This window comes from Octodon degus, unplaced genomic scaffold (assembly GCF_000260255.1).
Source record: "Octodon degus isolate 3935 unplaced genomic scaffold, OctDeg1.0 scaffold00012, whole genome shotgun sequence".
NCBI classification, from domain to species: domain Eukaryota; kingdom Metazoa; phylum Chordata; class Mammalia; order Rodentia; family Octodontidae; genus Octodon; species Octodon degus.
The window spans coordinates 15068833-15087672 of record NW_004524588.1 but is presented as its reverse complement, the minus strand read 5'-3'; the positions used below and the strand labels follow the sequence as shown (position 1 = coordinate 15087672).

At 42.9% G+C, this 18840-nt stretch overlaps 1 protein-coding gene across 1 annotated transcript; it reads left to right on the top strand.

The window, feature by feature from the left end:
* Window positions 1-301: 301 nt before the first annotated feature.
* On the top strand, window positions 302-10309 carry LOC101575510 (acetyl-CoA acetyltransferase, mitochondrial; the record flags this gene model as incomplete). The annotated part of the gene is made up of 10 exons (XM_023709476.1): window positions 302-458; window positions 722-817; window positions 1016-1116; window positions 4564-4707; window positions 5472-5622; window positions 5981-6076; window positions 7514-7627; window positions 7969-8033; window positions 9493-9650; window positions 9959-10309. Coding segments are annotated over 10 exons (1203 nt in total), but the record flags the coding sequence as incomplete, so codon positions are not given.
* Between the last annotated feature and the right edge of the window lie 8531 nt (window positions 10310-18840).

The following is an 18840-nucleotide window of genomic DNA, read 5'->3' as shown; positions in this document are numbered from 1 at the left end:
AGGGATTGAACTCAGGCCCTTGTGCTTGCCAGGGAAGCGCTTATTCTACTGAGCCATCTCCCTGGCCCCTAGAATTGAAACTTTAAAAGTACTGGTGTCAAAATTCCTGTGGAGAACTTGGAAGGCTCTTCATGTTCATTTTTATGGTTTTTTCTAGGTTTTATTAAGTCTTACATTATAAAGTGCTAGCACTGAAGTAATGTTTTCAGCTGATCTGATTATTTTAATCTTTGTAAGTTCTCATTCACAAAAATAGCCTCTGATGTCATATGTGAATATTTAATGAAAGTAACATGTATGAAATACCTGTAGTAATTTTTGCTGTCTTCTGTCTGGCCAGGAAGTGGTTATAGTAAGTGCCACAAGAACGCCCATTGGATCCTTTCTGGGCAGCCTTTCATCCTTGCCAGCCACTCAGCTTGGTTCCATTGCAATTCAGGGAGCCATTGAAAAGGCAGGTCAGTAGGTGCTTTGCTTTTTGTGTTCAGGGGCGAATGACTCCGGGAACCCCTGTTTATTTTGTACTTAGTGTGTACACAACCTAGAAATGGCATCATGCCTGCATTTCTGAACTCCTTTGTAAAAGTCTTTGCACTATAGTTAGGAATCAAACATAAAACTGACAAAAACCATTCCTGCTATGTAATGTTCTATTTAATAGGTAATCACTGAGTACTAAATTGAATAAAACATGGAACTGCTTTTCTGGTGTTTTGAAAAGGGATTCCAAAGGAAGAAGTGAAGGAGGCGTACATGGGGAATGTGCTACAAGGAGGCTCGGGACAGGCCCCTACAAGGCAAGCGGTCTTGGGCGCAGGTACTAGGAATATGTTTTTGTCTTTATACCTAAAATGTTAAAAATGACATGGAGGTCATTCTAGTTTAAATAAAATATTAGATATTCATAGATATTGGCAGAAAAAAATTTGAAGATTATCATAATATGCTGTATTTGAATTTTGCAGCTGTGCCTGAAGAGTTTCTGTTTCTGAAGTGTCACATGTGTTGCTTTTAGGGTTACCTATCTCTACCCCGTGCACCACTGTGAACAAAGTCTGCGCTTCAGGAATGAAAGCCATCATGATGGCCTCTCAGAGTCTTATGTGTGGACATCAGGTAAGAGCATCACCTTATATATTAATTATAGTATTTTGTCTTAAAAGGCATTATAAATTATGCACATGTGCTCTTGAAATGAGATTCTTGTAAGTTGCTGTGTTATTTCCAGCACTCGGAATTACCTGGATTCACTTCCACTGGAGCATAGGTCTGAGTGCTGGGGGCAGTGCCTTGTTCAGCTGAGGTGTTTTAGTCTGGGAGTGAGGCTTCAGGTAAGTTTTACTTTGAGATTAGGTAATTCAAAAAATAAAATGAATATTAAATTCAGATTTTTCCAGAATGAGCGTTTGTTTTGCTTTTCTGAGATAAATCCTCATTTTGTGGCTTGGGCTGACCTTGATTCACAGTGATCCTCCTAGGGCCGGCCAGATAGTTCAGCGGACTAAAGCGCCTGCTTAGGCAGGCATGGGGACTGGGGTTCGATCCCCAGGGTGTGCTGAGACACAGTTGAGACTGGGCGTGGTGGCACATGCCTGTAATCCCACTGCTTGGGAGGCTGAAAACAGGAGGATTACACGAGTACTGATCTGTATAGTGAGATTCTATACTAAATACAGTGATCCTTCTGCCTTAGCCTGCCAACCGCTGGGTTTACAGACATGTACATTATGCCCAGCTAAGGGTTTTTATCAGAAAGGAGGTAAGAGCTGACCCTGAGAATCTGATCATTGGCAGAGCCCAGGATGGATGACTAATTCATAGTTCCTACAATGCCCTGATTGTCATTCTAGACTTTGTTTTTATCTCACATGTCCTTGTAACACTGCCAAGACAAAAGTCAGTTGCGAAGTGTCTACAACTTTAAGTGGTGTAGAAGATGTAAAGTGCTTTTAGAGCAGTGTGGGGCAAGTTGGCTCTGTGTGTCACTTCATGTCGGTCTGCTAGCACCCATGGACAGCATTTTATTTGAACGGAATACACAGTATATTTGTAGGTCCCTATTAAATGAGCATCTGCGTCGTCTCCACTCGTTCATTTTCAGTGCTGGTGAAGTTCTCTCTTTCTCTGTCACCAGCTCCACTGACCATAGTATAGTGGGTATAAGGAGAAAGTGTGGAGCTAGTTCATGTCCTACTTTTGCCCCTTTTAACTGAGTATCTACCGTGTAACACTCACTAGCAATAGAGTGGCACATATTAAAGATCCACTTATGTGCAAGTCTTTTTGAAAAAGCTCTTAAAAGAAATGAAAGGATTTTAAAGAGTTGACATTTTGCAGATACTGTCCAAAAAAGTTATACCTGCAAAATTTATGTGAGCCTATCTGATGCTAATCACTGACATCAGGCGTTAGCAGACCCTTCACAAGAACCACCAGCCTCTTCAGTGAATGGCACTGCAAACACTGGCTTTCCACATGCTGAATATTAAAACTAGACCCATATTGCTTCACATGCACTAAACTAAAATTGAAATGGATCAAAGAACTAAATATTAAAACACACACTAAGTCTGCTGATAGAATAGGTAGAACTTGAAGACATCTGTATAGGCAGAGACTTTACGAACAAAACCCTGATCACACAGGAACTCTCACAAAGAATCAACAACTGGGGTCTCATCTTATTAAAAAGCAAAGCAACAGGGCCAGAAAGATAGTTCAGTAGAAGAAGTGCCTGCCTCGCAAGCGAAGGGATCCTGAGTTCAATGAGGGCCGGGGAGATAGCTCAGTAGAACAAGTGCTTCCTTGGCAAGCGCAAGGGTCTGAGTTCAATCCCCTGGTTCCACCCCCTCAAAAACAAAAACAAAGGAGTGAAGAGAGAACCCATACTGTGGGAAAACATTTTTGCACGGTGCTCCACAAAGGAATACTGTCTAGAATATAGTAAGAACTAAAGACTCAGTCCAAAACTGGGCATTTGAAATGAATACACACTTCTCAGATGAAATGGCAAATAAACATACGAAAAAATGCTCATCATCACTGGTCATTTGAGAGATGCAAATTAAAAGGACACTGAGATTCTATCTCCACAAACAATGGATATTTTTGAGATGTCAACCAGTAACAAATGCTGGCGGGGCTGTGGGGAGAAAGGAACCCTTCTGCACTGTTGGCAGGAGTGCAGACTGGTGCAACCACTGAGGAAGTCAGTGTGGAGATTCCACAAAAAGCTAGGATTGGAGCTTCCATTTGACCCGGCTATCCTGTTTAGGTATTTTCCTGAAAGTTAAAAACATTCCACAGTGACATACTGCACACTCATGTTTATAGTGGCAGTTGCTAATGGCCAAATCTTGGAAACAGCCCATATGCATATCAGCTGGTGAGTAAAGAAGTGTAATACACAGAGCCCTACTCTGCCATTCAGATAAGCTGCAGATGCGTCTAGCGAAGGGGATGCACCTTGAGGTCATACCCTTAAGTGAAATCAATCAGATACATGCTTCAATAGCAGAATGTTTCTCTGGTGTGAGAAAATGTACACATGAAGACCAAAATGTGTAGTATTCTTTGGGAAATGGGAAGAAAAAGCCCAAAGGAGAAGGGGAATGGGAGAGAGAGGAGGGAGAAAGGGAGGGCCAGGGAAAAAAATGACAGAAGGAAAAACTGGGAGTAGAGCTTTTGCAAAGGAGCTTTTCCCAGTAGGAGGGTTTGGCACATAAATAGAACCACCAGAGAGTTATGCTGTTAACAGAGGCACTGTATGGTAATTGGGAAACTTCCAAGAGAAAGTGGAGAAGTACTCAGGGAAGCCTTAAGTGGTGGTGGTTAGTTTTAAAGAAAATGTAGGGGCTTTTCCTTTATGGGAGGAGAGGGGCGCGGGGCGGTATGAGGGGCTCACGCGTGCTAGGCAAGTGCTGCACCAAGGAGCTACGTGGCGGCCGGAGCTTAGGCACTGTACGTTCTGGTGGCTTGGTCAGCCAGCAGAGGCAGTGATGTCTGAGTGAGCGCTGTTGCCTCTGTAAAGTTTCCGCTAGTTCTTGAGGACCTGAGGCTGAGGCAGACAGTGGGACTGGCAAGGGAGAAGGCACATTGTAAGGGCTTTTTATACTAAGCTGAGCGTTCTTTAAAGTGTGAGATGAGATGAATCCTAGCCAGGCTGGCCCAGAGGAGCACCGCACAGATGATGCTCTTGTGGAAGGCAAAGGCCGCGTGTCAGATCAGACAGTAGCTGTCTGGGGAAGTTTAAATCATGGAAGCAGAAGGGTTATATACGAGAACTGAGACTGCTTATAATCTTTTAGAAGATATTTACTGTTAGCAGTGTCAGTAAAATGAAGGGTTAGAATTTCAGGTGATGGTACATAAAAGATTTTCAGATATCAATTGAATCTTAGTTTTCACTACACATTTTGTACTTTCATCCGGGCTAGCTGGTAGAGGGGATCCGGAGAGAAACCTAGTTATTAACTTCATGTTGAGTCCTCACTTGGTGACAGCGGTGTGCCCTGCATCTGCTGGGTCTGCGGCTCTGACCTGGGGCCTTGTGTTGCTGCGCAGGACGTGATGGTGGCAGGGGGCATGGAGAGCATGTCCAATGTGCCCTACGTGATGAACAGAGGCGCGACGCCGTACGGAGGGGTGAAGCTGGAAGACCTGATAGTGAAAGATGGGCTAACTGATGTCTACAATAAGATTCACATGGTGAGCACTGGTTCTTAATGGGGCGCCACCAGGCATGGGCCTGGCTGAGGTCAGAGACGGAATTACAGCATGGGTTCTGTGAACGTCAAGGTAGCCTTCAGGTTGGGAGGTGGTTTGGTTGCTAAGCTGCCTCACACTTTTTCTTCCTTTTTCTTGTTTCTGACAGTCTCACTCAGAAGCCTAGGCTGGCCTCAAACTCTTGGCACTCCTCCTGCCTCAGCCTCCTGAGTGCTGGGATTGTACCACTCCTGGTTGCTCCATATTTTTTAAAAAAACTTTTTGTTTGATATAGGGTCTTGTTTGCAGTTCAGACTGTAGGGATCCTCATGTCTCAGCCTCCCCAGCACTGGGATTACTGGCGTACACTGCCACTCACACTTGGGGCCAGCACAGCATTCCTGGGGTTCCCTGACTGGCAGGGCATGCAGTACTGGTGACTGAACTTGGCTCCTTGCACTTGCCAGGCAGGCACTTAGACCGCTGAGCTATCTCCCTAAGCCACGCCCCATACTTTCATAAGGAAATTTCTGGCTTCTGAAGTAGAAACTTCTGGTACAGTGCAAGTGTTTAAGAAGCATATGTAAAGAGTTTTAAAAAGCTAAATTTGGGGCCAGGGAGATGGCTCAACAGAATAAGTACTTCCCTGGCAAGTGCAAGGGCCTGAGTTCAATCCCCAGCTTTGCCAAAAACAAAACTAAATTTTTTTAACTGCTAACCTTTGATTTAAAAGTTGTGTAGTTTAAAAATAATTTCCCATTTATTAGGGTAACTGTGCTGAGAATACTGCAAAGAAGCTGAACATCACAAGAGATGAACAGGATACTTACGCTATAAGCTCTTACACCAGGAGCAGAACAGCATGGGAAGCTGGAAAATTCGGAAACGAAATTATTCCGGTCACAATTGCAGTAAAAGGTAGAAGGGCAATGTTCCCAAGTATTTATTCCTTTGCCTTTAATTTGAAAAATCTTATAGATTTTTATCTGACGTTGGCCTGACATCTACACGTGGGATCAGCAGAGTGGGGTACGGGGCCCTGGATGGGGGCTGAGAGAACAACAAGGGCGTGTGGCTGAGCAGGAGGTGGACATTTCCTTAACTGCTAGTAAGCCAGTCTTTAGAACACTAACGTACTAGGGACGGTACAGCGGCTTTGCCCGAGCAGCATTCATTCAGGACGGTTTAAGGCAGGGATCGAAAGAGGGTCGCTGACTGCCAGACACCTTGGTGACTGTTTTGTCTTGAGTGATTACTTAAAATACTTTTGTTTTAGGTAAACCAGATGTAGTGGTAAAAGAAGATGAAGAATACAAGCGTGTTGATTTCAGTAAAGTTCCGAAGCTGAAGACAGTTTTCCAAAAAGAAAATGGTTAGTAGCAAAACAAATCAAATTATATACTATATTGATTTTGGGCATTTCTAAGGATTTTATTCTAGGGGCATCTAGATGTTAAAATATTTTTATTATATTAGACAAACCATATTAATCCGAAGTATATTTACATTTGCTTAATAATTTGTATTTTTAATATGCAAACTGCAGGGCCGGGGAGATAGCTCAGTAGAATAAGCGCTTGCTGGACTGAGTTCAATCCCCGGTTCCACACACACACACACAAAAGTAAACTGCAAAGGAGGGATGAGTCATTTAAGGTTTCTGCCCCCACTGTGGCAGCACATACTTGTCATCTCGGCACTGGGGAGGCTGAGGCAGGAGGGTTATTGCAAGTCTGAGACAACAGCCTGGGCTACAAAGTGAGCTCAAGGCCAGCCTGAACTGCATCATAAGACCTTGTTTGAAAAAAGACAAAACAAAAACCAAAAGTAGCCTTTTCATATGCTGTTCATCTTGAAAGTTTGTGCCGTATAACTTCCCTAAAGACTAAGTGGCTAGCTTCGTTTTTCACTGGTTCATCTTTAGCACTTGCTTGGCGTGTAGTGGAGTCTACATGGCAGCCAAGTATTCTACCACTAAGTTCTACGCTCAGTTTTCAAGTTGCCTGCATACAGGTGTGATAGTCTGAAATTAAGTTTTTCCCATTTCCTAACTGACCTCAATTCTAGGTATAGGAATAGATACCTCTTTGTTTCCCAACATATTCTGTAAAGTTATATTGCTTGAGTGTATTTAAAATAATGTCACTCACTGTCTATTACAGGGTGGGTTCATGGACATTTTTAGAAGTACATCTTCCTTGGACAGGGGCTATGGCTCAGAAACACAGCACTCACCTGCTAAGCACGGAGCCTTGCATTTAATTTTCCAGTACAAAAAATAGTCAAACAAAAAAATTTGCTAGACATAGGAACACATCTATAATCTCAACAGACCGCAAATTTGAGGCCAGCCTAGACTACACAGAGATCCTATCTCAGCAAAACCAAAAACAAACCCCAGAGCTCCACAGCCCTGTCATTTACATACTATAGAATCCTCTTGTTTAAATTGTTTAGTGGGTTTTTAAGTATTCACTGACATTTAAGTCAAGTGATTCTAGCAAAGAAATATCTGATTTTGATATTGATTTGGAAAATACACAGTAAATATCTGCTCTTTTTGCATAAGCCAAGAGTTAGATGCTGGGAAGAAAATATGAACAGTAGCTGCTGAGCAGCACTTAGCCAGGGCCATCACGCGTGTTTCTGAGCTGAGAAAACTGCTGAACCCTACCACCAGGTCTGGGCAGCTCTGCACACGCTCCGAGGGCAGGAATGTTTTCCTAAGTTCTCTATCCCAGACATGTACTCTGGGGTACAGGGACGCGGTGCGCAACTGTGTTGACTCTGTGCTTACTGTGGCTTTCAGGCACCGTAACAGCGGCCAACGCCAGCACGCTGAATGATGGGGCAGCTGCCGTGGTCCTGATGACTGCAGAGGCAGCCAAGAGGCTCAACGTTAAGCCGCTGGCCAGAATAGCAGGTAGGCCTTTGGCTCTTGTTTATTTTTAAACTGCTACAGGCTCTGCCTGAAAGTGACTTTCTTTGCGGGGGCAATATACACATGCGGAGTTGGCTATTTCTTCCAGTATGTTATACTTTGTGAAGCATTTAACTGATACATATTTCAACTGAGACAGAAACTCCTTTGATGTTTTTGTTATAATTTGCAGATAAAACAAAAACTGAGCCAATCAATTTTTAATAATGTCATCTACCAAAACTTACATGAAAAATAGAAAAAGGGAGCTTGGGTTCTGCACCCCACATGTAAAAGATAAAGCTTTGGATGCCTGTAAAAGATTGCCACAATCTCCTTTCCAGCGTTTGCGGATGCCGCTGTGGACCCCATTGACTTTCCGGTTGCGCCTGCCTATGCTGTGCCCAAGGTACCGGCCACCACTGTGTGCAGACTGCTGGTTTGCATGTGATAAGGTCACAGTTTCACTTGCAAGAGCATCATGACACCTTCGCATTTTTCCTGAAAATAAGGGTAGCCCACCAACTATATCTGCAGTAGAACACATTAAAAAATGACATAGCCGAACAACTTCTAAGTACGATGCTGGGTGCCCCTGGTACAGAAACACAAAGGGGAAGCTGGTGGGCAAACAGGGAAACAGCAGCAGTCCACATACAGAATTCAAAGCCAGTGGTCATTCCCAAGGAGGTGTTCTCCATCCTGGAAGGGAATTCTGGCAGCAGGACAAGAGAGCAAGCATGAAAGCAGACATAACACCCACATCCTCCCAGCTGTCAGTGTTAGCAGAGGGGAAGTGCAGGAAGGGCTCACAAAGAAGGGCTGAGGAGGGAGGGGAGAGAGGAGAGGCTGTGGCTCGAGGCCCCTCTCAAGAGAGGGTTTTATCTTGAGAGTGGGGCTCTTGAGAATAGCACCTAGAAAGAAAGGGGTGTATGACTTCTCAAGAGTTTCTTTTACTAAAGGGCCCTGGAATATTTTTTCCCCCCTAGAATATTTTTTATGAAAGTATTAGCCTAAGAATAATCACTAACACAGAAATACCTTCATACAGCTATCAAAATGTCATAGTCAAAGACTGCACAACAGACACATGCTCCACACCACAGCGTGGCCGTGTGGTCCAGGCTGGGCTTGAGCTTGCAGCAGTCCTCCTGCCTCGGCCTCACAAGGGCTGGCATTACAGGCACGTGCCACTCTGCCTGCTATCCCATAGCTTTTTAAAAAGGGGATACAAGGAAAAACCACCAAAGAGGAGAGATTTACTGAATTTTACAGATCAAGAATATGAAACTGCTGGGCATGGTGGCACATGCCTGCAATCCCAGCACCTGGGAGGATGAGGCAGGAGGATTGATCACTGCAAATCTGAGAGCAGCTTGGGCTACAAAGTGAGTTCAAAGCCAGCCTGAGCTGCATAGCAGAGCCTGTCTCAAAAAGATAAAAACCATGAATATAAAACTGACATTTAGTTTTGTCTTTATAAAATCATTGTTATGTCTATAAAATTTTATATTCAAATAGTATATACTATATATCTTCTTAAGCATTTATGGAATGTTAAAAAATTTCAAATTTTCTCTATTTCCTCAAAACAGACAGAATGCAAGTAAAATTCTCTGAGAAGATAAAAATGAATTAGAGCCTTCAGAAATTTAAGTGCCACACTTCAAACACAGCATCAGGGCTGGGATACAGCTCAGTGGCTTAGTGCCTGCCTGGCAAGTACAAGGTCATGAGTTTGATTCCTGGCACCAAAAATATAAACACAACATCAAAAGGAAAAAATGCAAGTCATAGTTACAGAATGTCAAGAAAATGAAAATAAATTATGATTGCTATTCTTTTAACATATCTCTTAAAAATTTTAGGTTCTTAAAGATGCTGGACTGAAAAAAGAAGACATTGCAATGTGGGAAGTTAACGAAGCCTTTAGTGTGGTGGTACTGGCAAACGTTAAAATGCTGGAGATTGATCCCCAAAAAGTGAATATTAATGGAGGAGCTGTTTCTCTGGGGCATCCAATTGGGTAGGTGAATATTATTTCTAGGGTAACAGCTGCCTTGGTAATTCTATTCAAACTCTAGTTGATGCGTGATGATTCCTGGTGTACACTGTCCTTCTGACCACCATTTCTCGAATCCTAAAGAAACTAAACTTTGGGCTCAGGCTTTAACAGAAGAGCTCTAGCCCTTCCTGAAACAAAAGTTCTAAATTAAGTAGTCAACTCAGCTGCAGTGATAAAGCTTTTTCACAAAGCTTATTTGCAATAGACATTTGCTAGTTAGTCCCAAATTCTGTTCTACATTAAAGAAACAAATGCTTTCTTCACCGTAGGATGTCTGGAGCCAGGATCGTGGTTCATCTGGCTCACGCCCTGAAGCAAGGAGAGTACGGGCTGGCCAGCATCTGCAATGGAGGAGGCGGCGCCTCTGCTCTGCTCATCCAGAAGCTGTAGACAGCCTGTGCTGTGCCTGGAGCCAGCCCCGTGTGACTCCCTGGGATACCTTACATGCGAACACTTTAATTTTTTATTATTTTCTATTGTAACTTTTAAAAATAAGAAAAATGATCACATCCCAAACCTCATGAAATTACCTTTTTTCCCCTTTTGCTTTAATTTTCTGGTACTTTCATTTAAAAATCTGATACATTTCTGTAGTATGAATCTATATATCTGAAATACTAGTAGTAATTATTGTTCATTTATATAGGTAGCTGGCAGTTTCCATTTGAGAGGACAAATTACAAGTTTTCTTATGTTACTTGTAGTTAATTTACATTACCAGATTCTTAAGTGAGAGCTGGTTATTTTGAGCAAACTAGCAGTGTCGTTTATAGTATTAGTCAAGAAGCCACAGAGGAAAAAAAAAAAAAAAAAAAAAAAAAAAAAAAAAATCCTTATTCCATTTTTCTCTTGAAAGGATGGGGATAGCTCAGCAGCATAAGCACCTGTGTGGCAAGTGCAAGGTCCTGAGTTCAATCCCCGGTACAAAAAAAAAAAAAAAAAAAAAAAGCCACAGGAAAGCTGAGCATGGTGATACATGCTGGTAATCCTAGCACCCAGGAGGCTGAGGCAGGAGGGCTGACAGCTTGAATCCAGACAGCCTGAACCACAGTGAGACCCTATCTCAAAAAAAAAAAAAAGCCAGAAATATCACATGTATAGTCACACTAGAAACAGATGCCACGTGCCAATGTTTGGAATAGAGGCGATTTCTTAAGTTCGCATTTAGGGCTAGGGGTATGGAGATAAAAAAGAAAATCCTAAGATCTGGATTATGAGAGTAGCACAGACAGTGCAGAAGAATGTGGAAAAGGACAGGATCAACAGATTTTCCATGAGAAGGCTGCCAACTCCAGTACGCTTCAACGCCTGTCCTTAGGCAGGGCAGACTGGAGCATGGGTCACCGAATTGTACCTCATCTGGAAAAACCACTCTGGGCATGGCTCTGTACCAGCCCCACAAGCAGGCTGGACAGGGAAAAGCTGCCACAGTAAAGGTCACGGTGTGAGCATCTTCTGACAAATCGGCCACTTTGAAGAAAGAAAAATATATGAGGGGAAAAAAGCCTTTGTTCTGAGATGCAGGGGAAGAGTAAAAACATGAAATCACAATGAACTTCTGAAGCTCTTTACGTGCTAAGGACAGTGACGCCTTGCTTTTGTCTGTGATCAGTTTGGTTCCTGGACAGAATTTTCGGCAACCCAGTTTGCACACACTGCCTCTCTGCCCTGTGTGAGCGTGTGTGAGAACACGAACATGGCTACCCTTCCCAGAATCGTGCAACAGGTTTATGGATCGAGGTATAACTTATCCCTAATGCCTTGAGCTAATGCCCTAATCCTCAGTAAAACCAGGCAGAAACCATAATTATTTCTCCTTTATAGGGAAGGAAAATGAGGCACGGAGTTGCTAAATAAGCTCAGGGTCAAACAGCTGTTAAATAGCTGAGCCAGGATTCAAATACAAGTTTTTCTAACTGCAGTTCAAATTCTTATGCTTTATTTTAAGCCTCTAACTTAAAAAGAATTTATAACAGCACCAGGAAAGGCAGAATTAACACTACATCCAAAAGTCAGCAATCTGGGAAACAGGAAAATCCTGACAGTTCTGGGAATATGGAGAAGGGAGAAGAGACAGCACCAACTAAAGGGTATCTGTGAGAATAAATGGGATCCTGAAGCAATAGTTCAACCTAACAATGTAGGAAAAAACCAAGGACAGACAAAAATCCATTAGTGGAGAACCATGCAGAGGATCCTGGCGAATACATTAAGGACGTTCTTCAAACGTTTGATAGAAAAATTGCAGCATTTAATGTAAGAGGAATCTCTTACAATAACCAGGTGCAGTGCTGCAAACTACTCCAGCACCCTGGGAAGACTAGGCAGGAAACTGATGAGCATGGGGGCAGCCCAGGCAACCTAGTTCTCACTGTCTACCTGTCTCAAAAGGTAAGCTACGGTCTACACACCAACAAACACTAGAACAAGGCAAAAGCTATGGTGAAAATAATTACAATGGGAAACTGAACATTTAAGACAAACATTTTTAAAAATTTGGTACAGGGTCTCACTACACAGCTTGGACTCCTAGTGGTCCTCCTGTTTTCAGCCTCCCTTGCACTGGAATTAACACGTGCCGGCTACCACGCTCAGACGTGGTCACCAGCATGTCCTGGAGTGGGGCCGGCACAGAATGTGGGACTGGGGATCCAATTCTGATACCTGCGCTTGGCCTAAAGAGGCACTTAGTTTGCTGAGCTATCTTGCCAGCCTTTAAGATTTTAATGTTATAAAATTAGATAAATATCAAACTTTGTACCCTTATAAACTGTGGCTTTTTAAACCTTTTCTTATACTGTACAAAAATACTTGAGATAATAAACAGGAAAGGCTTCCTTTTTGTTTTCAAGACTGGGTCTCACTATGCGGCCTAGGTTAGCCTTGAAGTCACTACTGTAGCTCATGCTGGCTGGCCTCAAACTCTTAGAGATCCTCTTGCCTCAGTCTCCTGAGTGCTAGGATTGTGGGCTCCTGGCAGGAAAGGTCTGCTGTGACTCAGAGGTTCTGTTCTCTAATCAGTTACTCCTTTGGTGGGCAGCCTAATGGTGCAAAGTTCAGAGTAGCTCAGAATGAGAGGGAAGCAGCAGCCAGGGCTAGGGTCCCCCAGTCCCCTTGGCTGGTATGGGCCTGTGACCCAGTCCCTAAGCCTTAAAGGTTCTGCCACTTCCCAGTAGCGTCACAGGCTGCCAACCAAGCCTTTAGCATGTAAGCCTTGCATTACTCATCTCACCGTAACAAGCACTAAAATGACATACAAATTTGAACCTGTAACCAAGTGGTAGACTGAAGTCCTAGGTTAGATCCCCAGTGCTAGAAAAAATAATGCACACCTTCACTGTACTAATAATAAAATTTAAGCCAAAGAACACAATGTACTTATTCTAAGTAACCATGTAGATATATATCCCACTATTTGTCCTAAACCAAAGAACTCATTCATATTCCAGATTTTGAGGTTGAAAATTGGAATCAGAGACAAATTCATAACTTCAACTGTTTACATGGCTTAAAAAGGAAAAAAGGCAACTATTAAAGTTAAATAAACACGCAAAAAGGACCCTAAGAAAAGAAGCACAAAAGAATAAAGTAGAAATGAGTGAATCAAAGAAGCATACCACTGTTAAAGAGGTGTCAGAAATTAGTTGCATCTTGGAGAACACATACAAAAACTGGAGGAAAAAACGTCATTGACTGAGGAAAAAAAGCTGCCAGCCTGAAGAGATCAAGCAGCTGGAAGAGGAAACAGACTGCACACGGGATAGTTATGGCTGCAGAGGAGAGACAAGCTCAGACATAACCTGTGCACAAGTACACACGCTTCTGTGTAACAGCCGGCCACCATCACAGTTCTGAAGGCGCTTTCTATGCTTTTATGGCCCAGGCCTTGCTTTGAATGGTTTTACACACTGTCTTAAGACTTCAACCTTAAAGCTGCTACTATTTATCATTCTCAGTATTCAGATAAAGTAGAAAGAAAAGTTTCAAAATCATTTATATTTCAGTTCAAATTTAAAACCAGTTTCATAGGAGTAAACAAATGTCCACAGACCCAATGTATAGTTCCAAAGCCATTAAGTATCACAAAAGGAGTCAGGTGTGGTGGCATATACCTGCAGTGCCAGCACTTGGGAAGCTGAGGTAGGAGGGGCACTGTGAGTTTGAGGCCAACCTGGGCTACACAATGAGTTCAAGCCCAGCCCGAACTACACAGCGAAATCCTTTTTTTTTTTTTTTTTTTTTTAAGAAAAACCAAACAGGCTGGGGATTTAGCTCAGTGGTACAGCACCAGCTTGGTAAGTGTGAGATCCTGAGTTCAATTCCAAGTACTAAGAAAATCAAAACCAAAGACAATACAAAGTACCCCCCCACAAGTTCATAAAATATATATTAGAATATAATAATCCATGGGTTTAATGTAATTTAAAAAAAATAGTGGGGATTGAACCCAGGGGCTTCCCATTGAGCTGTAGCCCCATCATTTATTTAAAAATTTGGGACAAGGTCTCACTAAGTTGTACAGGCTGGTATTGAACTTGCAGTCCTCCTGCCCCAGCTCCCAGGTACAGATGTGTGTCACCAGGCCAAGCCTTAATGCAGACATTTTAACATGTTATAACAGCACTTAGCACTACTGGAGTTCACTCAGGGTCAAAAGTAGAAACTCAAATATAACAGATTTTCTGCAGTAATTCAGACAGACTGTAATAGGCCTACCTTTAAAAGAAGTCCAGGGCCATGGAGGTGGCTCAGCAGAATAAGCGCTTGCCTGGCAAGCACAAAGGCCTGAGTTCAGTTCCCGGTTCTGCTAAAAATAAATAAACCCTTAGTTCACTTCCCGGTTCCGCTAAAAATAAGTAAATAAAAAAAATAAAAAGTCCAGTGAAATAGACTGAAGTACAGAAAGAAACTCATGCATATGTAGTTTACTAATTTAAAATAAAGGTAATGGAATAGTGTACCTGGGCAGAGATAGCCTTTTTAAATAAATGGAGGGCTTGCCAAATAGCTCAGCGGATTAAAGCACCTACAAGCAGGCGCAGGGGCTGGGGCTTCAATCCCATGCTGGCCCCGACCCTGGGGTGTGCTGAGACAGTGATGACTGGACGTGGTGGTGCCCACCTGTAATCCCAGCTCTTGGGAGGCTGTAAACAGGCGGATCACTACGAGTCTGATCTAGTAGTGAGACCCTGAACACCCTGGAGACCATTCCCTAAAATAAAATAAAATAAATAAATAAATAAAAATAGGAGTGTCGGAGTTGCCACCACTGAGTACGGAGCTAAGAAGCCTGTACCCCGATGCCTGTCCCACACGCATTCCTGGTTCCTTTTGGTTCTGAGTCCAAGATGGCCAGTCTCAAGGATCAGCCGATTGTGAATCTCCTTAAGGAGGAACAGGTGGGGGCCGGGGAGATAGCTCAACACAAGGGCTTGAGTTCAATCCCTGGTCTTACCAAAAAACAAACAAAAAAAACAGGTGCCCCAGAATAAGATCATGGTTGCTGGGGTTGGTGCTGTTGGCATGACCTGTGCCATCAGTCTTAATGAAGGACCTGGCAGATGAACTTGCTCTTATTGATGTTGTGGAAGACAAACTGAAGGGAGACATGATGGATCTCCAACATGGCAGCCTTTTCCTTAGGACACAAAAATTGTCTGCAGCAAACACTATAATGTAATCGCAAACTCCAAGCTGGTTCTTATCACCACTGGAGCACGCAAACAAGGAGACAGCCGTCTTAATTTGGTGCAGTATAATGTGAACATCTTCATGTTCATCATTCCTAATGTTGTAAAGTACAGTCCCAACTGCAAGTTGCTTGTTGTGTCCAACCCAGTGGATATCTTGACCCATGTGGCTTGGAAGATAAGCGGCTTTCCCAAGAACTGTGCTGCTGGCAGTGGGTGCAACCTAGATTCAGCCCGGTTCCACTACCTGATGGGAGAAAGGCTGGGCGTGCACCACCGAGCTGCCACGGCTGGATCCTTTGGGAGCAAGGAGACTCCGGCGTCCCTGTGTTGAGTGGTGTGAATGTTGCTGGTGTTGCCGTGAAGAATCTGCACCTTGAGTTGGGAACTGATGAGGATAAGGAGCATTGGAAAGAGGTTCACAAACAGGTGGTTGACAGTGCTTATGACGTAATCAAACTTAGCTAGACATCCTGGGCCACTGGACTGTTGGTGGCAGACTTGGCAGAAAATAAATGAAGAATCTTAGGAGGGTGCATCCAATTTCTACCATGATTAAGGGGCTCTATGGAATCAAGGATGATGTCTTCCTTACTGTCCCTTGTGTCCTGGGACAAAAATGGCATCTTTGATGTCTGAAAGTGACTCTGACTCTTGAGGAACGGGCACTTTTGAAGAAGAGTATGGATACCCTGTGGTCGATCCAGAAGGAGCTGCAGTTTTTTTTTTTAATTAATTAATTTATTTATTTATATTATTTATTTATTCATTTATTTTGTGTGTGTGGCCAGCTCAGCCCACCAGGGGGCGGGGCTGGCTGGCATGTGGTGCTGGGGGATTGAACCGCGGTCCCTGTGCTTTGCTAAGCTTGTTCTAAGTAGGTGATTTAGACCACTGAGCCATCTCACCAGTCCCAGGAGCTGCAGTTTTAAAGTCTTCCGGTATTACCATGTCACTGTCTAGGCTACAGGAGAGTTTAGCTGGAGTTGTGCCAGTTGTCCTTCTTATCTGACATGTGACTGAAGCAGTACTATTAGGATGGCCTGGGGAAAACATCAGTTTCAGAAAGTTAGAAGTAGAAATGGTTCACAAAAACCCACAGCTCTGTCCTTATGTGGACGCTGCACTCGTAATCCTGGTTAGTGTGAAGTAGCCCAGCATCTGAGACACCTCACTGACCAGGCTCCTTACTCTTCAGACAGATGTGTGTTACTCTGTTACACAGTTTCACCCACCAAGTCCTGCCTGACCTTTCCCCAGTTGGTCACAGCCTGGGACCCAGTATACATATCCAACATTGCATGTCTTGTGCATAACTGTTTTAAAGGATTTTACTTTGTGTATTTTATATAAATATATTAGTATACATTGCCATATAATGTAAAAAGATCCACCTGTGAACAGTGCAACCCAGTGTCACACCAACTACAATACCAAATAAACCTTCAACAGTGGCTACTGTTAAAATAAATACATCAATAAATAAATAGTATTCAGGTTAACTGCATGTCCATATGGAAAATCAATTCCATGTGGATGATCAATCAAACTGTAAGAGACTGAACAAAAAGGCTTCTAGAAGAAAAATATGATAAAATTTTCAGATATTTGATAGTTACCTGATAAAGAATTTACATCTAGAATATAGAAAGAACACACATGTATCATTAAGAAAAACAGATTTCCCAGTACAAAAGAGAGCAAAACACACTAATGGATAGTCTACAAAAGGTGACCAAGTAGCCAATATTTAAAATCACTGAGGAGGAAAAACAAAACCAGTGTGTACATACATACTGTCAAAATGGCTAAAATGAAAATACCAAGCCCTGCTAATAGTGTAGAATAAATGGAATATTCCCTCCACTGCTGAGTGTAAACTGGTATAATCATCTTAGCAAACGGAAACATTAAATTTGGAAATAAGCAACGCTATGGCCCAGCAACCACAATCCTCAGTATACAGCCACCTGGAAAGTGTAGCACTCGCCCCAACACACATGTAAAAGAATATTTACAACAGTTCTATTTATAATAACCCCAAACTGAATTTGTATTTTATCATCTTTAAACAGTTTGTGGGCTTGAGAGATGGCTCAGTGAATAAGTGCTTGCCTTACAAGTGCAAGGTCCTGAGTTCGATCCCTGGTACCACCAAAAAACAAACAAAAACCAATTTGTGATATACCACAATGCAAATACAAGCAGCACTGAGGATGGCTGCCTTAAACAAAACATGAGTAGTTCTCAGAGAGAATATATACCACAGGAATCTGTTACATAAATTAGAAGACCCCTAAGACGAGTCTGCGGTGCTAGAACTCAGTACCATGGATACTTGTTGCGTTACTACCACAGGAGGAGGCCTGAAGGACTTCTAGGGTACGGGTAATGTTCTAGCCTGGATCTGGATGGTTATGCTTGCTTCAGACAGTAAATTTAAGTGCATAAATGAAGTCTGCACACTTTTCTGTTTATGTTATCCCTCTATAAAAGTTTGTATTATAAAATGCAATAACAGGTTAAAGAAGTAATGAAGAGCCCCCTAAAAACACCAATAAAGAAAAAAATCCAGTCAATTTATCAAGAAATTAAGAGTCGAGTGTGGTGGCACAGGACTGCGATCCCAGTACTCAGGAGGCTGAGGCAGGAAGATTGCTGAGAGTTCAAGGCCAGTCTGGGCTCCACAGTAAGTTCAAGGCCAGTCTGCACTACTAGAAGTCCTGTCTCAATAAAACTTGGGGTAGGGGGGCGCTGGGGGTGAGAGAGACAAACAACATAGGGACAATAACAACAACAAAGACAGCTGCTAAACTTTCTGGGTACTTACCATATTTAAAATGCAAGTGGGGCTGGCGAGACAGCTCAGCAGTCTAAAGCGCCTGCTTACGCAAGCGCGTAGGTTAAATCCGGGGCACCACACGCTGCTGCGCCAGCCCTGCCCCCAGGGTGGGCTGAGCTGGCCACAAAAACAAACAAAAAAACCAAGTGGTTCGAAAGGCTATATGAGTTAATCATGACACATTTTTTTTTTGCATATTCTATATAACAAAGTAAATAGTGTATGTATGTATAAATATAATGCAGGTCCAACTTCTTGATTGTAAACCACGGAGGTTATATGAATTTCATAATTCAGAATAAATTGTATTTCTAAAACATAACTCAGCCAGGTGTTGGTGGTACAGCCTACAATCCCAGCACTTGGGAGGCGGAGGTGGGAGGATCACCTTGAGTCTGAAGCCAGCCTGGGTTACCTAGCGAGCTCAAGACCATACAGGCCCTGCCTCGAAAATAATCAACCAAAATAAATCAACAGCAAACAAAACAAGCTTTCGCAGAGGTATAATCACAAAGTCACAACCTGACACACAACTTCAACAAGGCCTGATAAGAACTGAAGGCCGGCAAAGCAGGGGATGCAGCTCAGTGGCAGAGGGCTGACCCTGCATGCACAGGGC